Here is a 24,490-nt window from a genome sequence, read left to right as displayed (position 1 = left end):
CTCGCATGCGTTCTAGCAATTCACTGCTTTACACGACGCAATTTTGATTGCGCCTTCGCACGTACGTCAGATTGCGCAATTCCGTGTACCGTGTAAAACGGCCTTAAGAGATGATAAAAAAGTTAACTATGCCATTTCACATTGCAATAGATTTATAAAATTGTTAGAGTTGATTATTTCATTGTCATGTGATTAGATGTTGATTAAATTATTATCAATTGGAATTTCATGCTTAATTCTTCTGCTATTCCTGGGTGAGTTGGTCATTGAAGTGAAATTAAAGTTAGTCACAGGAAATTAAAATTGATTTTTTGATCTCATAGAGTCTTAATGCCTATTTTGATTTATTCTTAATAAAATGTGTTGCTTAAAACTTATGTAAAATTAAATAATATCTTTCATTCATATTTTAATGAACTTATATGGAAATATTAGGCTCACGTTGACAGAGGCGGTCTGGGATGATTGGGGACCCTCAGTTAGGGCTCATGATCATTACTGGGGAATTTTGGGGTCCTACCCCGGAAATGGGATCGACACAATTCAGGCTCTTAAAAGTTAGATAAAAGTCAGTTATAAGTAGTGATTTCATTGGAGAAAATACTCTAAATAATGGGAATTCCACACCTATTCAAATCTAATAAGGTACATATTATGGTTCTATTATTTATTTGGTGAATTTGTTCCTTGAAACTCCATTGAAATCTAAAATAACCTTTTCAAATAACCCATTCAACAAATCATCACTTCTTTCATCTTCTGACATCACTATTTTTATATAATCTTTTTACATGGACTATGTTGTAAATAAAGCAACTGATAACAACTTATTTCAGTGTATTGTTTGCGACATGTAAGTTTTCATTTGATAACTTTTACGAAGGTTGTCTAATTTTACTATTGCCAAACTTGGAGATGGTATTGCTCTAATATTAATGAAGGCATTCTACTGGTTAAGGTATATTTACATGGCGTATTTTGTAAAACTGTAGAAAAATATAGTTCTGCAATGTTGAAACTCCTCAAAATCCAAGTGAAAAAATTTCTTTCATTGGGACAACAATTTACTACTTTGAAACTGAGCGTCATCTTTGTATTATGCGCTAAATTTTCTCCCGGATTGAGGGCCTGAAGTAGAGAATTCGTGAAATTATTGCAATTTACAAAATGTGGCACCCTAAGGACCTTAACATCTTAATGCAATAGCCGACTATGTCAATGCCTACGGATTCAGGATTTCCCGCTTTTTTAATATATGGGTGGATCTATATTCTAATTAAATTGTTGCAGTGGTTCATATCTAAAACTTTAGGTTCCGGAATGCATGCCAACACATTTAATCCACACCATTTTCAAATATAAGCCCCCCAAAAAAACTTCCGAATTTTTAAAACTTCTTATAACAGTTACAAAGAGGAATCATGTTTTACCGAGTGCAAAAAAAAGATGAAATTTTTTGATACGTCCGTTTGTTCCCTGAAATGTACCGGAACGTTGTTCCGGCCGAAATTAAGCTCTGAGTTGTAGGCGTTTTAATTAAAGTGACTCATATGAGGTGATATGGAGAAATGTGGCGAAGCTCGAGGTTTCAGCTCAAAAACATCGGCAGACGTATCTTGTCTCGCGAGTCGACGCTAACTTCCTTTCAGTGCATTATTTTTTGACGAAATCCGCGGAAACTCCGCATTCATTCCGAACTACCCACCGTGCACCAATATCTGCCCTTGACTACACGCCGTGCAGTGCACATGCACCGTAACGTGGCCCTTTTTTCACTATAGCTATAGCTTTTATTTTCTCTCAGTCACGGATGAGAAGGCGGGGAAATTTGTTCTTCCCTGGGCGAGAGCATTTAGCCGATGAACGAACGGGGTTACATCATAGTGTAGGGGAATTGATTGATGGAATTAAAACGAAATAAGGAAGTGCCAATAAAATGTGTGGAAATGCTGCAGAAGAACGATCGTGTGCCAATAATGACGCTCGCCTAAGGATCGAGGACATCAGGATAGCGAATGAGGGCGCGCGACGGTGCGTCCTCAAGGAGGCCTGTGGGAAGATCAAGATGGGCGGGCATTTGACTCTGACCGAAGAGAAAGATATCCCTTTGCTGTTGGGCTGGCAATGGCAGATTATTGTGGATTCAAACTCTTCCTTCCTCCTCATGCTCGTAGTAGTGCGTAATTTACGATTGAAAATAGCGGGGAAACTTACGCAACGATAAATCAACGACCGTATTTAGGACTCGTAGCGTTTCCCTTGTGGACAGCATTTACCTACTCAATGAATTTTTCTTGGGTTCTTCGCAGGTGAAGCTAGTTGAAGGCTTGCTTGTGGACTGATACCTCCAATTTCTTGTTCATTTCGTGACCATTTTGGAGGAATGAAATAAATTATTCTCCCTTATCAAAGACAATTTTTTTTTCGCGAAACTAACAATGTGAAACTTAGAATTTATCGATGTAACTCCCAATGTCTTTTTAATATTAGCGTATATGGCTTTAATTTTCTCGGTTGTTGGTCAAAATAAATTGTAAATATTTGTTTCTCGCCCGACCTTTCTTTCTGTCTTCGGGTCTTTGGACTTTTATTTAGTAAAAAAAACTGGAAATAATCAACCATAAAACCTTTGAACATTGTAAAATATTAGTTTTATGTTAAAATCTTGTTATAATTTTGCAATATTCAAAGGTTCAATGGCTAATTTTTCCTCAGTTTTTACTAAATCTTAGTTCTTAACCCTAAAGACAGCAAAAAATTTGATGAGACGTTTAGCGAGAAGTGAATATGTTCACCTCATTTGGAGCAATAGGCATAAAGCGAAAGCGAGTGTTATCTGGAGATTGACGGCTCGACAAATTTCTGCCCAGTAGGGACTCTTAGTCAGGAAATAAGTAAAAATTAAATTGAAAACTAAAATTAATGTCACTCTGAGGACATAAAAATTGATTTTCGCATCCTCTTATGCGGAGGAGAATAGTGGAGGCAGCTGTCTCGACGTATTTCTTCACCGAAGACTCCCTTTTAAATAATATACGCAGTTAATTTCCGCATTAAATTCTTTTGCAGAAAAAAACACCTACTTTGTGTTTGTTTTCGTCGAAGTATCCTACTCTTCCTTTCAAACTCACCTAAAAAAACTTTATATTGTGTGGACGCGAAAATGGGCGAGACCTATGAAAAGGTGTAGCTCAACACAGGTCAATGAGATAGTTACAAAACGTTTATCGGGGGATGTAAGAAGAGTTAAACCTGGCGCATAGATAAATTTCTATTTTTCATCCCGTCGCACAAATGGAGTGTATTTATTTTCAACCTGATTATTTTACTGCAGCCTCTGGTAAATTTTATCTTTTCCTTACGGCGACTATGTTCAAAATTACATTTTTTCCCAGAATCCCATCGAAAGTACACACGGTGAATGACCATGCGAATGATCTTGCGAAAAAATCATTGTCCGTGTATAACAGAAAAATATCGCGAATGAACATTCATGGGCATGATCATTCGGGGAAAATTAGAACATGTTCTATTTTGCTCGCATAATCTTGTGAATGATCACGTGATTATTCAGCATGATCATTCGCTAGTCAGTACTAAAACTACTGCTCTAGGTGGTTATCGATAAAAATATTATTCGATGAAGTGTTGCATACATAGTTACAGAGAACTACATATTTTTCAAAAACCACTTAATTGAAATAGTTCTTAATGTTTTAGTCGTTAAAATCAAATTTAATAGTTACTAATAGCTGATGCCCCTCAAGTGCTGTCTCGCTTACTTATGACGAGAGCTCAAGATTATCGTGATTTTTTGGGAAACATTTTTATCATATTCAAATCAATTGGTACGCATATCCGAGGTCAGAAATTGTAGTTAAAAATGTCTAATTTCAGAGTTAGTTTAGTGGATTAAAATTCTCTTAAGTAATTATTCTGCAGTTGCACAAAGATAAATGAGGTGACCTTCTATTTCCGTTTGTTTTAGTAAAATGTTATGAGGACGCATAGTATCCGCGTTTTTATTATGAATAAAAATGGACATGAATGGTATACGGTAGTCAAATTGGGTATTTTGTCGACTTTTCTTGGGAAATGCTTTGCACGGGTCCTAGATATAACCATTTTGTAGATTTTTGGGTTCTGTATCAATAGTCTGTTGGAAATAACGCGATTTGTTCGATAATATTCATTGCAAGAGCAAACGGGTTAAAAATAATTTTCCTACCATTATAATTTTGTTCCTATAAGATACGCAATAGCTGAATTAGAATAATTTCGATTTCACTCATCAATAGGCAACCTTTTAATTCGTTGTGCAGTTAGTTTGCTATTAATGCTATATCATGAACAAGGTTCTGAATTGCAACGGCAGGTTTGAGAAGGAGCTCTTGAAAATTAGCTGGGGATCAGCGCGTGCGGCAACATTCGCATTCAAGATTACGACATGGTTGAGTTCGGCGCTAGTGGCTAAATGAAATTGAGGCGCAATTTTTCCAGGAAATATTTGTTGTGGATATCATAAAGTCCCCTTAGCAGTGTTTCGTGGTTGTTTCTCAAGTTTTCCTTCCAAATTATGCATGAGGTGGAATTGTACTGCTTGCCTATTTTCCTATACCTACCTGTGTTCAAAGCAGCATCTTTGGTGTTATTAATTTAACTGCGCTCGTTGTGGTTCCGTACCATTATAAATCACCGTCACCCGTCATGTGGAACAGTGAATTGTTGACTCTACGAGGTTGTGAACCACGAGAAAAATTGTCCCAAGGAGACCAATGATTACGTGGATGTTAATTTCTCCCTTTTATTAATCGGGAAGTAATAACATATATCTTAGCAGCCTATTCATCCGTCTGCACTCTAGTAATATACTCCGAATCATATCTATTTCATAATTCATTTTATTTCGTCATAAATTTCAAAAGCAAATTTCATAATCTCGTCACTGCCAATTTGGAGTAATAAAAGCCTATTTATTGTTTTTTTTACCATTCCGCCTTTTTATAGCACCAGTCCGAAGGTGTTTTTTTACATAATGAATTGTAAATCATAAGTGATTTGTTCCTGTAGATTTGTTCATTTTGAAGTGACAACTACTAATAATTACGCATATCAATCGCGGAATACGTGAATAGTAGGTACCCACTCGCATGGGTTTGTCATTATGATTATCTCAAGCCCTGTCATTTTGATGCGCCTTCCTATGCGATATGGATATGCTCCGAGGACACGTTCTACAATTGCGATTCACATTCGGAACGCTGTTTGAAGAAGCTCTAGAATTAATATTCCTCAAGTTTTATTTACTAACGCTCGTGAACTTAGTTTTATTTAGGAATTGCATTGCATAGCTTGAAAGGAAATTGAAATACGTGTGCCAGTGGCGTGTACAAATTCTCATTTCCGGGGGAGGAAGCGGGCCCTTTCAGCCCTCTCCGTCGTGTTCACCCCGTGATATTTTATGTTTAACATTATGCGATTAATTTTGTATATGAAGAACTATCACTTCCTACCACGTTTTTTGCACAATTTACTTTACTAATTCAAACTAGGGTTCCTAATTGTTCTTTCCATCATCTCTGCCCACTGTCATGTCTCAAATACCGAAGTCATCTTCACTTCCTCATATCTAAGGCCTCCATTTTGGTTTCCTTATACCTTATTCCTAACCTTACTGCGTCTGTCATCTTCAGCCTTCTTCTTCTCCATTCTGCTTCCACTGTTCCCTCGGCAGCTGTATTTAAAATCCCCTTCCCTCTTAAAATATGCCCGATCAAACTCTCCTTTCTTTATCTTCCTTATTATTTGAAGTTGAGGGGGGTGTGGGTCTCTATTGTATAGTAACCCCCTAAAGTATGTCGTCATGATCTAATTAGCGCAAAAACGCATATTACGGAAAAATACATTTTTGCTTTTAAATTTAATACTCCATGCGTTGTGATAACAAGCGGTATAAAAGATATGAGAAGGGACAGTAAGGTGAGGGCATATAATTTGACATCGTGCACGAAGAATCCTTGGTGCGGTATCACTAGAAGCTTCACAATTATCATATTTTATGATTAGTACTTCGTAAATTAAAAATTACTTTTAAAGTTTCCACTTTGGCTGGGCATAATTTTCGGGCTTTCAGTAACTCGCACAAATCGATGTTATCGGCTGGGGATAATCGAACCCCCTCTCAAGTAGCACAGAAATTTATATTGCAGCTTTATGAATTAATTTTAATTAATATTTAGTCGATATTTCATTAAAGCGTATTAAAGTAATACTGGTACAACCATTTTCCACGGGCCTCTTAACGTGCTGAAGGAAACTTAGTTTTATTTAGGTTGAAAACCCGCGGTTGAAAAAATTACTTAACGTCATTATAGCGTACTTGCACAGTATTTTTATGGCAAATTCTTACCTGTTTTCCGTTTCTTTTTTAAAAGGGGATAGAAAAATATTACCTACTTGACTGCATTATATGAATCATTTTGTATCACTAACTTGAGGAAATTACGTTTTTATCCGTTCATTTATAAACTCTGGAGTTGAATAGGTGCCCCTGCGACTTAATCGATTGGTTATTTGACTGGTCACTGTAAATTGCATCGAGAAAATTCCAATGTCAACAAAATGCTTAGTGGACGTGTTGGAATAATATGGAAGATGTCATTGTGATCTTCAATTACTTCATCTACTTTCAAGGAATCTCTGATAAATGATTCAGATTTTCTGCGAATTTTCGTACGCCAGTGGATGGGAAGTAGGGAACTACTGGTTATAGTAAGAACTTGTTTCGTACAGAAACCTGAGGCATAGGCAGCGAAATTTTAGTGAGGAGAAGTGCGTAGCATCTTCTATCAAGGGATCTAGTGGTACCGATCATCCACTTGGTCTGCCTTTGTGGGCTCCATCCGAAAGAGACGTGTTGAGTGGCAGTTACGCCATGGCCGTGACCAATGCCCGACGGACGCCATTACAGACGCCACGTGGTGTAGGGCACGAAGGATCTCCTGACCTGAGGTGGGGTGGGGGACCGCGTAGGAAGCCCAAACAAGGGAGAGTAAAATTTGATAACTAGGTGGGAGGGACTTGGGAGCGAGTGTTGAGACATCAATCTCTGCCAAGAAGCTCCGGTGTGCTCCAGTGTTCCCCATCGCCCGTTACTGTTTTGACTAGCGGGCATCATACGAACTAGATTTTATCCGTCAATCTGGCCTTTCGGTCAGGGTAGAGCTTACTTCCATACTTGACGTATTTAGTTTTTTAGTTTTGATTGAAGGTCTCTATCGGTTCATGTAACTACTTTACCTTCTTGTACCTGCTGGTATTAGTACTGTATTTTGGCGTACTCAGACGAATATTACATGTCACGCAGAAAAAAAGCAAAGTAAATCAGGGACCTTAGCAGTGGCGGTTCGCTAATTTTAGGCTATCCTGGAAGGTATGCAATAATATGAACAACAAGTGTTTTGGAGAATCTCCTTCGATTTGTAACAGCCAACAAACACTTCGGCAATGTAGAGTTGGACCAATAAAATGAAAAATTGCGTTGTAAAGCCAAATATATGATTACAATTGTACTATACTCGCACGGGTTACGGCGTCGAATCATGAATCCATCTCTACCTTTAGCTTCAAATGTGACTAATCCTGCCCTGGCTAATGGATTAGATCATCCGGATATCCGGAGACTGCGAACAGTGAAAAACGCTGGTTCATGAGCTCCTTCGATTGAAGCAGTGTGTTATGAGCAACTGAAAAGATAATTTCACTGTTAAGATAATCTATTTTTTTATGAAAGCCAGTGTTCAAATGAAGCAGTAACGCGCTTTAATGTTTTTTTATTTAGGGTAAGTAACGAAAAAGTAATTCGTCTCTTCACCGTAATGTAAATAATGGCACACGATTACAATTGTAGACAAAGTTCATGGGAAAATTTATGTTCATCCGCAAGTAAATAATGCGGAAAGCGTTGTAATGTCTTAGATTTTATGAATTCTACACTTAAAATTAAATTCTCAGTGAAATATTTTACATCTCGCGAAGGATTTCTCGAATTCGTCTTTACTCGATTTTATCGTTCTTTGCTGTCAACCGGACTGAAAAGCTAAAATTGTCGTCGTGCATCGAATTGCAGATTCTACGTACTGTATCACTTCATAAATCACTTTGTGCTTTTGGATTTATGATTTTATGTGTGATAGTGATTACCGTCGACTATTAAAACTCAAGTTTTGTGATGTAGTCCCAATCATCCCGCGATGACGTTGTACAACAAGGGAAATATGAAAGTGAAAACTATAGTATAATACAATAAATAATGCGAATTGTAATATAGTTGAATCAGAAAAATAAATAAATTGCAAAAATTCCATAGAGAAATAAATCATTCGAATCCGATCAACCTGGATCCCGGTAAAGGCGAATGATTTTTTTCTCAGTGGAAATTTATTTTTGATTGATTGAAATGATTTTTTGTGCATTGGGGTTGAACCCGTAAAGTTAAACGGTTTGCTAATCCCGGTATACTTAAATTAAAATAAATAATGTTCAGACGAGAAGTACCCAGTTATAATCCATAACCAATGGTTATCATCTGAGGATTGCGCTGCTGTCGAAACTTGTGTATTCTGGAGAGTAGTAACATCACGTAGAAGTTATGGTCACTCATAATTCAGAAAATTAAATTCACTCAGAATTACAAGTTCACTGAAATTTTCTGGAAGATAAATCGTCCATTTGCTATGTAGCTCATGCTTTATACCGACGCAACGTAATTCGGCCCTATGAAGCACTATTTCCGTTTTCTTCAAATACATTTCGTGTGCTTTGTCGCCCTGATGGCCCGATGATAAGTAGGTATAAAAAGTATGGGTTTTGGGTATTCCAAATCGTACGACGTTGGAAAAACCCATGGAAGATGTAGTATTAATCCGTGAGAGTTCTTATGATGATATCCATTCCATAAGAAGTGAGTGCATTAATGCTTGCGACAAAATAAAGAAAAAAACCGTTTGCGAGGGATATTCAAGCTAACCAATGAAAATGAATTATAATAAAAGGACAATCACAGTAGGTAAAGTTAAAAATTCACGATTATCTTCAAATTGAAAAGAAATTCCACTCCAAAGCCTGGTGTCTCCAGGATTTTAATCGGGATGTAAAATAAATCATGCAAATTAGCAGAAAAATGCAAATTTGAGTTCCTCTGCAATTTTATGAATATGTCAAGAAAATGCTGGCGAAATGTTGTCGTATTCGCAATAAATCAATGAAAAATAATGGATGTTGACCCGATCAAATTATGTAAACAAAAACCGCCTTATGTTTCAACAGGGGTCCCTCTCGTGCCTCATCCCACTTTATCCTACCGACATCCAAGGTCTTCTCCGATTGACTTAATTTTTTAGTGGCCAAATTTTCTAATCCATTGGTACCACTATAGGTACACTGTAGGCTTGAATTTTGCAGCTACGTAATTCTCAAAAGAAGCAAACCATCAAGTCATTCGTATTGGAAAGAAACGCGATCTTAGAAAAAAAACGCATTACAATTTCCGTCATATGGACGCTTGTTTTCCTGGAACCTATCTCCGTTCCATATTGACTGCTATCACGTTAAATTTTAAATTTACCGTGGTCATACATGTATTTTACATTCGATGATACGTAGAAGTAAGAATTTCTCCTCCCTCTAAACGGCTAATGTATAATAGCGTCAGGCTTCCTAATGGTGTAGGATGCCATAATTGTGAACAGGGTAGAGTATTTCATTACCATCGCTTAGCCAGCCAAAATAAATTAAGATTCATTACATTTTATACTCAATAGAGTGTTTTTCTCATTGCCGTTTTTATCATCTGTTAGCGAAACAACAATCTTTTGATACGGAAATGCATCATATTTGAACCATATTTTTCTATCAATATTTTTAGTTTAGAGAAGCCGAATGTCGTCTGAATTCAATGATTTTTGGATATTTAAACTTAAGGATTTCCACATAAAGATGGATATAAATTTAAGGATGGGAGAAATCAAATTTTTACATCGAATGCGTCATGCGGAGATATATAAAATATGGTATAAAATCGATGTTACGTTTCCAGAAAGCAAATGGTTTTGACATTGATCATTAATAGCGACGAATCAACTTAAAGTTAACGAAAAGATTGTTGTATTTCCAGGGTACGTAATTATACTAAAGATTACATTATATAATTTTAGGTTTTTAGGCGAACACGATTCTTTCGAATCCTGAAGTCTCGGTAAAAGTTCTAGTTTAAAACACTGTTGTGACGCAATGCTTTAGCAAATCTAATTTCAATTTATAATGACTTTTATGAACACACTGAGAGACCGATGAGAAATTAGCAATGCGATAGGCGCTATTCTATCATTTGTGATTTACTGTAGCCGGAAAAACACCTCCATTCCTATGCCCGCCAATTCCCTCCAGGTTATAAGTATTATTCCACCGGTGTTAAAGTTTCCTTATAGGTCAGTAAGATAAAAGCCCTACTCTTCTCTCACAAGTTTCTTCCACCTGCTATTCGCTAATTAAGTTTTATAACCTAATGGATTGCTTTGATATGTAAGGGAAGAGGTCACCTAGAATTTAAGCGTTGATACATGGACTTGAAGTATTCAATGTGGGAGGGTATATCCCTCTTCTTCAGTATCTCGCAAATTTGTGGCGTCAGAGAATTTCCCATTCACATTATACGATTTCATAATTGTGTTCATTTCCTGATTTGTTTTCGTATTGCACGGTAGTGAAATCGCCTTTTGCGTTTTAGTAAGTTAAAGATTTATTCTATTTGTACATCTCATATTTTCATTATTTTATTATTCAATGTATATCATAAGAACATTGAAGGCAATGATTTGTAGCTGCCTTTCAAGTTAAAACTGATCTTTGATTTTCAAAAGTGCTATAGGCTTCCTTGAGGTATATAGTTGACTTTTGCTTGTAGTATCTCGACGAAGAAAAATATTGCCATTAAATAATATTATTCCTCATCAGATGAAACATATGCAAGGGGGCACATGGGCTACAGCGCATGGAACCAAGTTTTTTATGGCCAAAAACGAGATCATTTAATGGACCTGATGGGTCCGATCGGCTGACTACGACGTTAGAAATTTTTTTCATCTTGTTTACTACCGTTAAAAATTTTGATTCCGCCAAATTTACTAATAATGGAGGAGAAGAAGTTTTAGAATTTTTATCAGATCTATTTTAATGGATTTAATTTGCCGTTTCCATTCTTCATGATATACCATAATCTGGGTTTTCAATGTCGGTCTCGGGTTTTAGCTCCCGTGCATCCATTGTACTATCATTTGCAAAAGTCTTGCAACAAATTGAGCGGCGCCACTTTCGCTCCACAAAGATTGTGCCCGGAAATTGTATGGTTATCCGGTGTATGCAACAATCCAATACTAGTCTTCATGGTTCAATGCATGGAGAACGGGTCATTGGGTGGTTGAGGTATTTTGTCATCCTTTTCAGTCTCGGGATTTGACCGCTTCCATTTAAGTGAAATTAATGTTCATGATATTCCCCAAACACATTGTAGCAATTAATGCAGTAGGAAAGATCGAAGGTAATTCCTCGGAGAGATTTTAAAAAGTTGGTAGCTTGGCTCTTTTTGAGTGATCTCAGCTCTTTTCAGAGAGCTGGAAATCACGAGTCGTTCACTGTGAACATGGTAGACTTTTGTTTACATCTATCGACTCGGGTTGATGTTTTAATACAATATATACGGCATATGATACGAGGCAGCTTTGAAATTCCCAGTGTTTCATCATATAAATATCTGAGCAAACACGTAAAGTATGAATTAGTTAAGCTGGTCGGCATTAATCGTTGCGTAAGTAATAACAGAGTTCTCCGACGTCCGTCAATCGGTAAAGATGTAGTCCTTTCCACTTATTCAAAGTATGACGAGGAAAACTTAATTCCAGCCTTAAGTCCCATTTTTAATGATTGTCGGATTTCAACAGGTATTGTTTGATAATATGTTCTACAGCTGAATTAGTGTGAATGCGAATAATAACTCTAAGCTGATATGTCGTTGATGATTAAGTTATCTTATTTAGATGCAATCATTTACATATACACTGATGAATTCGGGATAATGTAGGATACTTACTTAGCATTATTAATTGAATTATCTACTTGCATTAAGTAGGTTACATTGTATTAGGAAATGTGTTTGTTGGCCATACGTTTTATGTTTAAGGCATCAGTGGAACTGCAGCTCATTTCATAAAACCTTTCAAGTCGAGTAAGAAGGACGTAAGCAAATCCTAACAGAATTTCTGTTTGTAATGAATGTATACGCTTGCTTCATTAGAAATACAAGTACCGAGTTTGAAACATAATAACAAATAATAATAACTTAAAAAGACGACACCATAGCGAAGTCGCAGGCGACAACATCATTATATTCCTATTGTATATACTAACCAGCCGAAACATAGAGTATGCGAAAGCCTCCGTGCTCAAGTTATAAACATATCAACGAATAAAAGACTAATATACCGAGAAAGTGATTATTTTGATCAAATTCGTTCAAGTGAGAAGCCGTAGCAGAAGCACATGAAGGAGCTCAGTGTTACAATGCCAACAAATAATCAAAATTACGACGCGATGACCTTGAGGTAGAAATAGCCCAGTGGATAAACAGTCGGGCTGATGAGAGGAGGGGCTCGCGTTCAAGTCCTTCCCATGGCCGAAAATTTTTATCCTCCGCACAGCCGTATTTTAAAGTTTTTTTATTTTTGAAATTTATGTTAAGAGGGTACCAGATGTTGCATTTGGGCATTTTTTGCAACAAATTCTAATTTAAATGACCGTGCGACGGGAATCATGCGTAGTTAGCGCGGTAGGACGAATCAATTGCGTTTTCTTGAAGGAACTTAAAAGCGGAGTCACTGGTGAATGTAATTCCTAGTGCTATATGGTTTCCTTTACAGGTCCGTAACTGCTCAACATTATTAACCTTTGGAATGAGAACTATCGTAATAATCTAAGGTTCCATATACGTAATTTCTTAAATAGATCAATTTTATCTGATTAAAAAGAAAATTATGAATGATACTTTGCAGCGATTATGCTGCCCGCCTATGTTGTATGCTGCCTATTTGTCATCAACTTGTCGCCATTTCCTACCAAGTTAATTTCTCCAGTAAAGTTTTTCAGAACAATTTTACCCTTTTTCGTTTCGTAAATGAGCAGTGACGGAAACTTTTCTTAGAGATAGAAAAAGATATAAATTAAGTGAAGAATTTTACTTTTAAACCTTAGGCTTCAGTATTCTACAATCAGTGTTTTTTTAATACAGTAATTTTGTTGGAAAGAGACAGAATGTGAGACTAGCTTATCTACTAAGTACAATCCTAGGAATAACCTATGCAATGGTAATCCTTAATCGTGCACGCACCACGGCGCTTATTTTTAAATATAGGAAAGGCTTATCTTGAGGTGTTTATCAACTATTTTTCTAGTGCGTATTTTCTTCAAGCAAATTGTGGCATCAACATGTATATATGATAGGGCTACAAATTGGCCCTATTTTCACTATTTTGGAAGTACCTGAGAATCACTTACGGCCTGCAAGTTTTACTCCAGGTAACCTACTTCCTCATCCCTTGCTGGTAAAGTTGGGATAAAGATGTAGGGCAAGACGAGGTGCAGGACCTATTAGCTGACGTAAAGAACTATTTAATGCCAATCAATTAAATATGGTGGAGACGACAGAGTCGTGTTTTTTTTTCGGAAACTTGCCAGTTAATTTTTTTTCATTTATTAATTCTTCTATATCGAACAAATATTTCAACAACTTAATATAAAGTCTCCTGAACGACGTTGAATCCCTAAAAAAAGGGTTACGAGCGAGTTGATTTCCGAGTTCCTAATGGCGAAATCGTGCCCCCAGCCGGCCTTTTGGGGTTTACCATTGGAAGCCAGGCGTCATCTCACCACTCTTTTAACGGGTAAATATTTTCAATTATCTACTTCAGTCAACTACGGGTACAAAAATAATCTCAAACGCCGCGACGACTTTAACAACATCTACGCTCGTTTACTCAACTGAACATCGTAATGATTTCCTACGTCTCACTCCCGTGTCACGATGACCCGTTCGTGAGTCGTTCCCGAGCGACCATGAAGATTCATACCTAGATAGTGATCATTCAATCTTAATGGTGGCCAGAAATCGACAATGGAGCGAAAGTGGCGCCGCTCGATTTGTTGCAAGACTTTTGCAAATGATAGTACGTGCTCTTCTGTGTATTTCCAATGTTTTCCCCCCCCCCTTTTAGCGGCAGTAATCAATATTATTTTGGACGTCGTCGCAATGATTTTATATTTATGTGTTACTGCGAGGCGGTCGAAAAACTTTCAGTGATTGATATAGTGTGCAGACAACTTGCGGACAAACAAGGCTTTGGGTCGCTTGGGCGCCGTGTCTGACCGCGTCGATTTGATCCGAAATTATCCGCGTGGGATCCCTCCCCTCCCTCGTTATCCCAGTGATTACACTGGGAGGAGCGAATGTTGTCCCTGAAGATGCGGAGACGGTTTGCGCGGGGAATTGTATGATGCCGAAGTAGCGGTGGTAAAACCTTCCACCATGGGGGCACACCACCTCTGCGGTCAGCGAAACACTCGATAATTAATAGAAGCGATTGGTACTCTATTTTTGTATGAAAACTCAATGAGTCACTACGCTTATGCTATTAGCGTACAGTTCAGAGTATAAATATTGAGTAATGTGGATGACGCTGAGTGGATATCTGGAAAAATTCTCGAAATATCCTTAAAGGTTCTCTATAATGTAGCTTTTTATTCACGAATAAAGAAATGATATCGTATACATCCGACGAGGAAGGACCAGTACTTTCAGCTATAAAGTTCTATAAAGTATATTCAGTTTTAGGGTCAAACTGTATAAATATATGCAGTAAAATAGGGGAAAAAGGGTAGTTTAGAGTCTATTTTTCCTCAATTCCAGCGGTGAAATGAACGATGCCTCGTGATAAATGCACAAATTCATCCTATACTTAAGATATAAGGAAAATATTCAGTGCACCATGGCCAAGACTAATTGTAAGTAAACAAATGGGAAATCATGATGGTCTGTATCGACGTTTATCGTCATGGTAGTGAGCATTCTTATCGTTTTCCGGCCGCCCATCAAGTGATCACCTCCCGCATTTATATTCTCGTCTGTAGTGAGAAATTATCTGCGCTTGTAAATTCTCTATTCATGTATTCCCTCTTACGACGGTTTTGAGAGCTTTGCCTTTGTTCTCACGCATTTGCAACACTTTAGGAAAACTATAAGTAGTATTTATCGCTCCGAAGTATTCTTTTAGATACGGTGTGGTGGACATGGTTAATGTGCGAATGTTTAAATGAAGAAGTTCCAATTTTATGCTGAGGTGTTAGCTGTTTTCAATCGTCTCTGCGAGGAATTGAGACATCGTCATTATTTAATGATAAAAAAATTTCCTTTTTTTATTTGCGAACGACGTGGAATGCTCACTTCCTAATACAAATTACGCAGAGAATTGAAATATTAGCACTGATTGCAGGGAATTAGGCATATTTTTTAGTATTAAGCTTAATTATTAGGTTGAATATTGCTACTTTATTAGGTTGTCATTACTACTGAATATTGCGACATTATTAGGTTCAATATGACTACTAAATATTGCGTTCTTTTTCTCGATGGGAGTTATTATTACCATAAATATTCTACGGTTCATCTCTCCTGATTGCCAAATTTATTTTTTAATGTAATACACTTCACGGAATGATGACTGGTTTTTTGATCTCACCGCATTTGAATTGTCGAAACATTTCATATTATAGCGAAGATATACTCTTTTATAGAAGATATACGGTTGGGTATCACTTGGGAGTTAGCGTCATAGATTGCTACCTTCTCAGTATAAATAAGGGTGCGTACGTAAACCGCGTAGGCGAAAATGGACTACATGTTTACCCACTCTACATTGTGTATGCTTAGAATTCATCCGGTTACGAGTAGAATTTCTTTTTTTCTTTAAGGAAAAAAGTAGAAATGGGCTATAAAATAATTGCCATTGTCATGCCATCTGTAATTTGAGGCTGATTTTAAGGAACTCATTAAAATATTCCAAGCGTAATATTTAGCAAAGTAATATATCAGCAAAAATCGCCTTATCTCTTGTCGTTTTAAATATTTTTGCTAAAGGGTTTGATTGATTATTATTTTATTGGTAACGTACTTGCAGTCTTCTCAATGTATCAATTTGAATACCTGTAGCATTACTGGCGAAGTATTCTGCGATAAGACTGTCCATAGAGTTTGTACTTACTCTATGGACTGTCCAACTATCTTAGTCGGAATCATTTGCGAAAAAAATTAACCCATTTCCTTGAAAGACGTTTTAAATGCATTTTTATTTAATTTGCTGCCCATTCATGAAGATTTAATGAGTGAAAGAAATGAATGATATTGTTTGCTATGCATTATATGTAATGAGGAAAAACAACGCAACCGGCATGAAATGACGTAAGCAGCTTACGTCATTTCATTTTGCCTCCAATAACCTCGTTTATGCTGGTGGTTAATTCTGGTCAAGTTTAAAAGTTATTTATTACTCATGCGTTTGGAAATAACTGAGTTATACTGCCATGCTTCTCTTAGGTCGATTTTTCCCCAGCGTAGTCAGACAATGGAAATCTTGACGAAATCCTAGATACTTCCGTTATTCATTCTCCTCACGTCTGTTTATTACCATAATGTCCATGTGATGGAATATATCATTACCGTTTTTTCCCTGTGATTCAAGTGTTGCGTATTTCCCGGAAATAATCAGGGCACGGTGGAAAATACTCTCCTACTGTTTTGTCCCCCTTTCGAAACAGATTTACCACAGAGGCACTACCTCTTCAAAGCCCTGATTGGTGATTTTAAATTTAAACAATATTGATGGGAAAATATGCGTGAAGAGGGATCATACTTATCTTGAAAAATTTAATAGCAGAATTTCACAGCGATAAGATTCAAGATTCAGATTAGTTCTTGTAAATGGGAAACATTGCATGTAACAAAGCATCTTTAGCATTCTTCATCAGCCGGAGTAATCTAATCCTTTTTATGTGTGGGCTTCGGAAAATGCTCTCTGTACAAATTGGATGTTCAAGGATTCATTCTGAAAATCAAGTCTGAACTCGTCGATGAATTTTGATCACTCGTTTTGAGGAGGATGTCTGTGCCATATCAAAATGTTGTTTACCTGTCTGATAGTCCCTACATTCCTGTCTGAATGATTATAGAACTCGGAAGTTAATGTCGATTTGGTTGTTCACTTAAGCAGAAAATGCAGACTAGCCTTGAATCAGGGTCAGACTAGTCTAATTATAAAGTTGCTGTGGCAAAAATTTTATATTAGTTAGAGTGTTTTGGGCATTTTGTCTGATACATTATGAGAAATTGATGTAATGGAAGAAACATTAAGCAGAAGAAGGGACAACTAAGTTGGCCACATTTTGAGGCACGATGGTCTGATGAAGACAATCGTTGAAGGACAAGTGGAAGGGAAAAAGGGCAAGGGACGGCCCCGAATGAGTTATAAAGGACAGGTTATAAAGGATGTAAAAGAGAATAAATATGTAGCTATGAAGAGATTAGCGGATAGGAGAGAGAAATGGAGAGCTGCGTCAAACCAATCTTAGGATTGTTGACTAATGATGATGATGATGATGGAAGAAACATGTTTGTATGAATAAAATAAATATGTATTCGGGATTTGAAAAATTCATCAATTAAGTTTTTGTATGCATGCCAAATTTTTCGTGGAAATGCGTTTATTTTAGTGTGAATAGGTTGTTGAATCCCTGTGTAGTGTATAGAAAAATGAGTGGCGTAATGAGGGGGAGATTTCCTTAACTTTCTTAAAAGAAATAAGGGAAAGGTGGCATAAGAATTAGATTGATAATCGTTCTTTGAGGCTCCAGTTACTTTACGTTACGTATATGCAATATGCGTGGGAAAATGGTTATTTTAGAGGCTCGGTTATTATTGGTCGAAAAACTTATAGATCGGATTATAATAGTATTAAATGCATGAGATCTGCACAGTACCATCACGGGCGTACCCAGCGGGGTGCAGTAGGGAACAGCTGCCTTCCCCCTAGGAGCAAAAATCGCAAAGTCTTTAAGGAAAATTAGAACTGGATTGAAACAGAAGATTTATTTAAACCCATGAAAAATGATATTAGTATAAGACATGTAACTAAAATAAATTTTTTCAGTTCGATTCATTTTAAAAACTAATAAAGAGTTGTAATGATTTTTAAAAAATATATTCACCTTTTCCATGCTAAAATATTACAACTTGAACGACCATTGCTTGCCCCTCCCTTTTTTGATCATGGGTACGCCCTTGATTGCATTAACATTGTTCATTAAAACCAAGTTTATGATTATCATAATTCTATCTTTCCGAGGGTAAATCTGTCACCCCCGTTTATCCACCACTTATTAGTTAACTTGGGTAAACTTCGTCGCTATATAAAATTAAGCTAGGGGAATGAGGGGCAAGAATACGCATCTAACAAAAAATTATAAAAAATATGCATTCAGGCTAAAGAAATTTTTTTTTATTTTTACACGGTTTATTCATTGTTACAGCTACTAAAATACTTATCTTCCATTGCTGCAGAAAAAATAAAGAACTGCCCTCATTCATTAAAATGTAAGAGAAAAATAGGAATCTTGCCCCTCACGTAGGGCAGGTGTCCTCCCATTATGGGGCAAGAGTTCTAATAACAATTTTCACATGTTAACTTTCCCTTTCCAGAATATGTGGTGCATGGTTCTTTCCTCCGTGTTATAAATTCATGGCACATTATCAAATCAACAGTTGGTGGATCAGAGAAAAAATTACCACAATCTCCACGGTGATAATCAGTTTTCCTGTGAAGTGAATTACCCGTGAAGTATCTAAAGATTTGATCGTTGGATTATTCTTCCTAATAGAATGATCCTCCAAGATCGTTGGAACATTAATGGCTTGCCGGGTTTCGCTTATAGTAGGGCCCTCTTCGCTTCTATAGCGTTGAGGTGTTTTTCCCCGTCCCGTTCCTTCCGCTCCTATCCTATACCAGAGGCGTCGTCGGGCTCCTATCGCGGCGGCGCCTCTTTCCTTTTCCCTTCCTCTCCAGCCCATCCCCGGGTGATCGGGCGTATTAGCCACTGGCTTGGTTCCCGGCCCCGGTGTGTTGTATCCCTGAAGGGTTCCCCTTGAACCCTCACACTCTCTACCCGTGAAGTTTACCGCACACAAACCACCGCTTAGCATTGTAACCCTTTACCTTTCTTTTAGATGCATTCACGTTTAGTTCCTAGGTGTAGGGGGAACTCGTAAGAATTTCAAGCCGCTTTGATAGCAGGCATTATCATGCATTTCGTAGATATGCAGGCATCATATCTACGAAAAAACTCACCAAAAGTTCTGGATTTAAGTAATATTTTTCAAATTCCCGATCAATAATGATAAATTTTATATCACTCATACCGCCCTAAGATGTTAACGAAGAAAAAATACACCTATTCCTAGACCAGATGCTACAGAAATTATGGATTTTCCATTGTTCCTCCTCCGTTTAATTACCTCCAAAATGTGTTTTCTTAATGCTTTTCGATCGGTTTTTCTGTTATAGTTCCGCATTTCTTTCAATTCAATTATCGACAAAGTACATGTGATATTTATTGCATAAACTATGAGGTTATAGAAAAAGCAACGCTTTTAAGTGGAGCATGAGTTAGCGCCCACGGAGTAAGAGTCATCATACGGACAAATGAGAATACGCCCAAAGCACGGATAAAAATTAAGCGGTCCTACAATTTAGATGAACGTTTAGTAAAAATGAAAAATACGAAAAACTCACATTCTGTCGTTCGTTGTCTTCCACTAAACCCACCCCTATGCGACATTCGGGCACGTAAATGAAACTGATTGACTTACAAGTGGCATCATTCCGGCATTAAGATAACTATTTCGGAAAAGGAATCTTGCCCCATACGGACTCTTGCCCCTCACAACACTATGTGATTTCCATTAGCATAAACTTGCTCTCATGGTTTACGGGTGTCTATCACGTGGTTACTTGTCTGATGACGAATCAGAAAAATTGGCTGGTTGGGGAATACCGGTAAAACTGTCATCGAAAATGAAACAACGCGGTGGAAACCATGAGAAAATCTACTACTCGTGGAAGCATTCCAAATAAATTAGTATAAAAAATTAATTTATGTAATTTTCATTATTTTAAACAAGTATTTTAAATTATTGTAATTATTATAAACAAATCAATGTTGCTATTTTCATTGTTATAAACAATTAATTTACTAGGTTTACATTACTATAAACATATAATTTATGTGATTAGAAATTTATAAAAATTATTTATGTGATTTTTATTAGTATAAACAAATTCATTCATTAGTGTAAGCAATGTGTGTGCTCTCACTGACCAGGGATCCCCAGGCCGACCACTCTGGCTTCTCGGGGAAGAGGAGCCTGTCCACCAGGTACCACGCGCCGCGCCACACCACCACCACCAGCGATCCGATCACCACCACGCTCACCACGCAGTCGGCCACGTACCGCACGGCGCACCACGAGGCCACCCCCGCCCGCGCGATCACCGAGCGACCGTATCGCTGGTAAGGGTCTTCCGAGTCTTTCGTCTCGACTTGCCGGCGTCCATTTTCTGCCTTGAGTAAAGAGAGAAAGGGAGATTGAGAGGTGTTTCTTGCTGGGATAAAAAATCGTATCTTGATTACATGTCATTGATAATTTTTTTTCAAATGCCAAATAAATTAGGAATCGGATGGAAATGTAGATGACTTATAAAAAGAGCCCGGTTCACATTAAATTAACTTGGCGTAACTTGGCATATTGACCGAAAAATGAAATATTTCATCAATCGGAGCTCAGACGTAAAATTGATTTTGAAGTTTTTAGATAGTATACATAACTATTGATAGACATTGCTACCTTACTTGCTATTGGTTTAAATTAAAATGAAGTTCAAATTTTCTCAACTGACGACAATGCCAAGTCTAGTTACTCTTCACTTTTTAACCTTCAGGCGATATTCTCAAGCATATTATTCCATAGTCAGGCTTAGTTAAGTCAAGTTCAGTTGTTATGAACGAGGTTTTTGAAATATTCGTTTAATGGCACCATGAAATTTCTTGGTGCATTAACTTAGGCCTTTGGCTGAATCATCCAGGTTTGATGAGTATTTTGTGAAAAACGTTGTGACGGTCGAGCCAAAATAAGGAACTTATTAACGTGATACACGCGTGTACAAAAATTTTCTCTGGCATTAGATGTTATAATGTAATATGTTACTCATCTGTATACTTCTAAATCCTTCGAAACTGTCGAGCTGATGGCATTTTCTCTTTTTAAGCGTGTGAATTCTGCGGTATAATTACGCATGGAGATTTAATAAGTTTTTTTCCGATTTCGGTCTCTAAAGGTTGCTTAACTTATTTCTCGTATTAGATTTGTTTTGTTGGTTTGTTAATTTATGCATGTTTTATTCGTAGATGACTTGGTTATTTAAAAAAAACTACGAAAAAGGACGTAATTTCTTGAACTTTGAATATGTTGGACGGTTTTTTAAGGTAGTACAGCATTGGAAGAAGGGAGAATAAATTATACGAAATTAATCAGAAAAATATTTAGTAATTTGTCGTTTTTATGATCCTTTTTACATGAGAAGGAGGAACGGAGTGGAGGAATGGAGTGGAGGAATGGAGGAGTGGAGGAATGGAGGAGTGGAGGAATGGAGGAGTGGAGGAATGGAGGAGTGGAGGAATGTTCATGCAATATGACAGTTGACGTGAACGTAAGAGTCTAAGGGCTTAAATTGTACAAATAAACTCTGAAAGCCCTGGTATCTTTTTCTGGAGCCTAGATTCCGCAAGAGCTGTTGACGCACCGACTAGGTAACAAGGCTCTTCCCGGAGTAAAGGCTACACCTATTCCATTTTGGCTGGTTTTCAGGAAGTCACGTGCCCTCCGCCCTCACGACCCAAACAAATTGGGCCTTCATTTCAGTCGCAAAGATATTGTGGATACATGTTTCATGGATGGTAGGCGATTAAAATAATATCATTGTGATCCCCACTTGGAATCAAGATTCCTATTCTTTAAGGCTAAAAGGAAAAACGTTAAAACGTTTGTGATCGAAAATTCCAAATTTGCATCATTTGATTTTAATTTGATATATCGTTTCTAGCGTTTGATTAATCATGAATGATGCAGAAATTTAAAAAAAAAAGCATTAAAATTTTTATTTTTATAAATTTGGGAAACTTAAGTCGGTATATATTTAATTTTTTTCCTTTGCCTTATACCAAGTGATCAGTTGTCGTGCGGTAATTTTTATATGTTTATTCACTTGTTGAGGAATCGAAAGCAGTCGTTAAATTTTCCGTGAATAGTGTTCCGATGCTCGAGACCAAGGTATTTATGGCTTTTTTATCGAAATTTCACTCATACAGTAAAGCATCGTATGGTCATTTGAAATAACAATAATGGAAAAAAAACTCCAAGCAATGAAAAATCTTAGTAATTGTTATAGAATTTTCGTGGATATTTTTTGAGATAATTATGAAATTGTTATTTCTTACGAGCAGCTGGTGAAAAGTGAACTAGTTAATGATTCAAGTAGTGAAATCATTTGGAAAGAGAAATGAAAGTACAGATCGTTTTTCGTGCGCCAATCTATGCTAGATTTATTTTCTGCTATCTTAGAGGATCTGCGTTTTCTAAGGTGACGTTTTCTCATGAATTTTTTCTTTAATTTATTTTTTGAACATTTATTTTTTATTTTTCGCAAGTGTGTTTCATTTCTGTTTGTTCGAATAGCATTCATCTTGCAACTTTTTGACCAGCTGTTGATAACAACTCGGATCAGAATTATCTTTGTGAAGAAGAGTTTTCATATTCGTGCTCTGAGTTTCCAATCAAAAGCTTTATGTTGGTTCCTGACGTGACTATCGACAATCTTACGTGGAGTTGTCCATAAGCGACCATTGATCTCATCCGATACAATCAGTTGCATTACAGCGAACAACCCGGAGACTTTAAATGGTCATCGCGTGGCGCATCTCGACCGGGAAATGCTTCCGTCGATTGGTATTGTCTTTGCTACCGTAATGAATGCGAGGCAACGCAGGAAATAAATTTATACGAGAGGGCTCATCGGCTTCTGCTCAAGGGACCAAGATAGAAATTACAGAATTCAACATCATACAATGGATCTGATTGGCTGGAATCAGTAATAGCGTTTTGTGTATGTTACTTATTTCGGTTGTAAATTTTATTTCCAACATATCAAACACTCTCACGTAGTGATTTCACCCGAAGTCTGGTTTGGATGGGTGAGGATAAAGCTCACCCCAGTCTAAGCCACAGGCGTGTGAATATCACTCATTCAGGGTAGGGGGTAGGGATCAGTTCCTTTCCCTGGGCCACCTCGCGCTTTGAGGATTTTATTTGGGATTTACGGATGCTTAGTACGAGATTTGAACCCAGAACCCATCAGTCAATAGCCAAGTGCTCCACCCACTCGTCTACCACGCTCCCCAATCATTCAAGGGGAAACATTTGGTTATCATTAAAAATTAAAAGTAAAAAGTATGCTGACTTCATCCATTTCCCGTAAAAATACTTAAGCTGAGGATTTCGACTTGATCGTAGCTTTTGATCACTGAGCAGCCTGATCAGGCATCACACACGCTCTTGTTTACACTCGCCATGCAGGAGACAGCAAATTTTGTTCCCTAATCGTCAGACGATTTCTCATCACTATCCCGGTAAGGGATCAAAATTTTTAAGTTCAAAACTATTGATGAATTTCGCTGCTCAGCCTTCTTTTAGAGTTAAAGTGTCGAGAAATTATTACCGATGTGTAATATTTCAGTCGCATTTGTACTATCGCTGCAAACGATATTATTTAGTGGAGGACCTTAGTCACGAGTTTCAGGACCTGAGAATATTCCTAATTCACGATTAATCCATTGACTGATCGCTTTTTTCTACCGGGCACGTGGTCCAACTCCGTGTGTTTGATCCCAAGAACATGGACTTGCAGTTGACGCAGAAAATATAGATTTTAAAAATGAATGGACTTGGTATTTATGTATAATTCTGACTCGGTATTTTTTTTGATCAGCTAGATTTGAGTCTTTTGTGTTAATAAATTTTCGCTCCAATAGGTTCAAAAACGACTTTTTTCTAATCAGTCATATAATTTAAATGGCAAGAAACAAATTTTTTTTCAAATGTGGCAACTTTCTATTTTATTCAAAGAACCTAGTGAATCCACTGTAAAGCTTGAACACGCATAACGATGACAGCGTTCACTTCACATTTCGCTTTCCGTAAGAATGGCTGTCTCAATATGCATTATGT

At 37.2% G+C, this 24,490-nt stretch overlaps 1 protein-coding gene across 1 annotated transcript in view; it reads right to left on the bottom strand.

Moving 5' to 3' along the window:
• Window positions 1-24,490, bottom strand: part of LOC124157484 — a 64,144-nt gene that overhangs the window by 4,688 nt on the left and 34,966 nt on the right. Inside the window, exon 2 of the mRNA XM_046532220.1 lies at window positions 20,530-20,772. Coding sequence (XP_046388176.1) covers window positions 20,530-20,772 — 243 coding nt within the window. The remainder of the gene's footprint in view (window positions 1-20,529; window positions 20,773-24,490) is intronic.

Source organism: Ischnura elegans, chromosome 4 (assembly GCF_921293095.1).
Source record: "Ischnura elegans chromosome 4, ioIscEleg1.1, whole genome shotgun sequence".
NCBI lineage: Eukaryota > Metazoa > Arthropoda > Insecta > Odonata > Coenagrionidae > Ischnura > Ischnura elegans.
The sequence above is the reverse complement of the archived record's forward strand: the minus strand, read 5'-3'. Positions and strand labels throughout refer to the sequence as shown.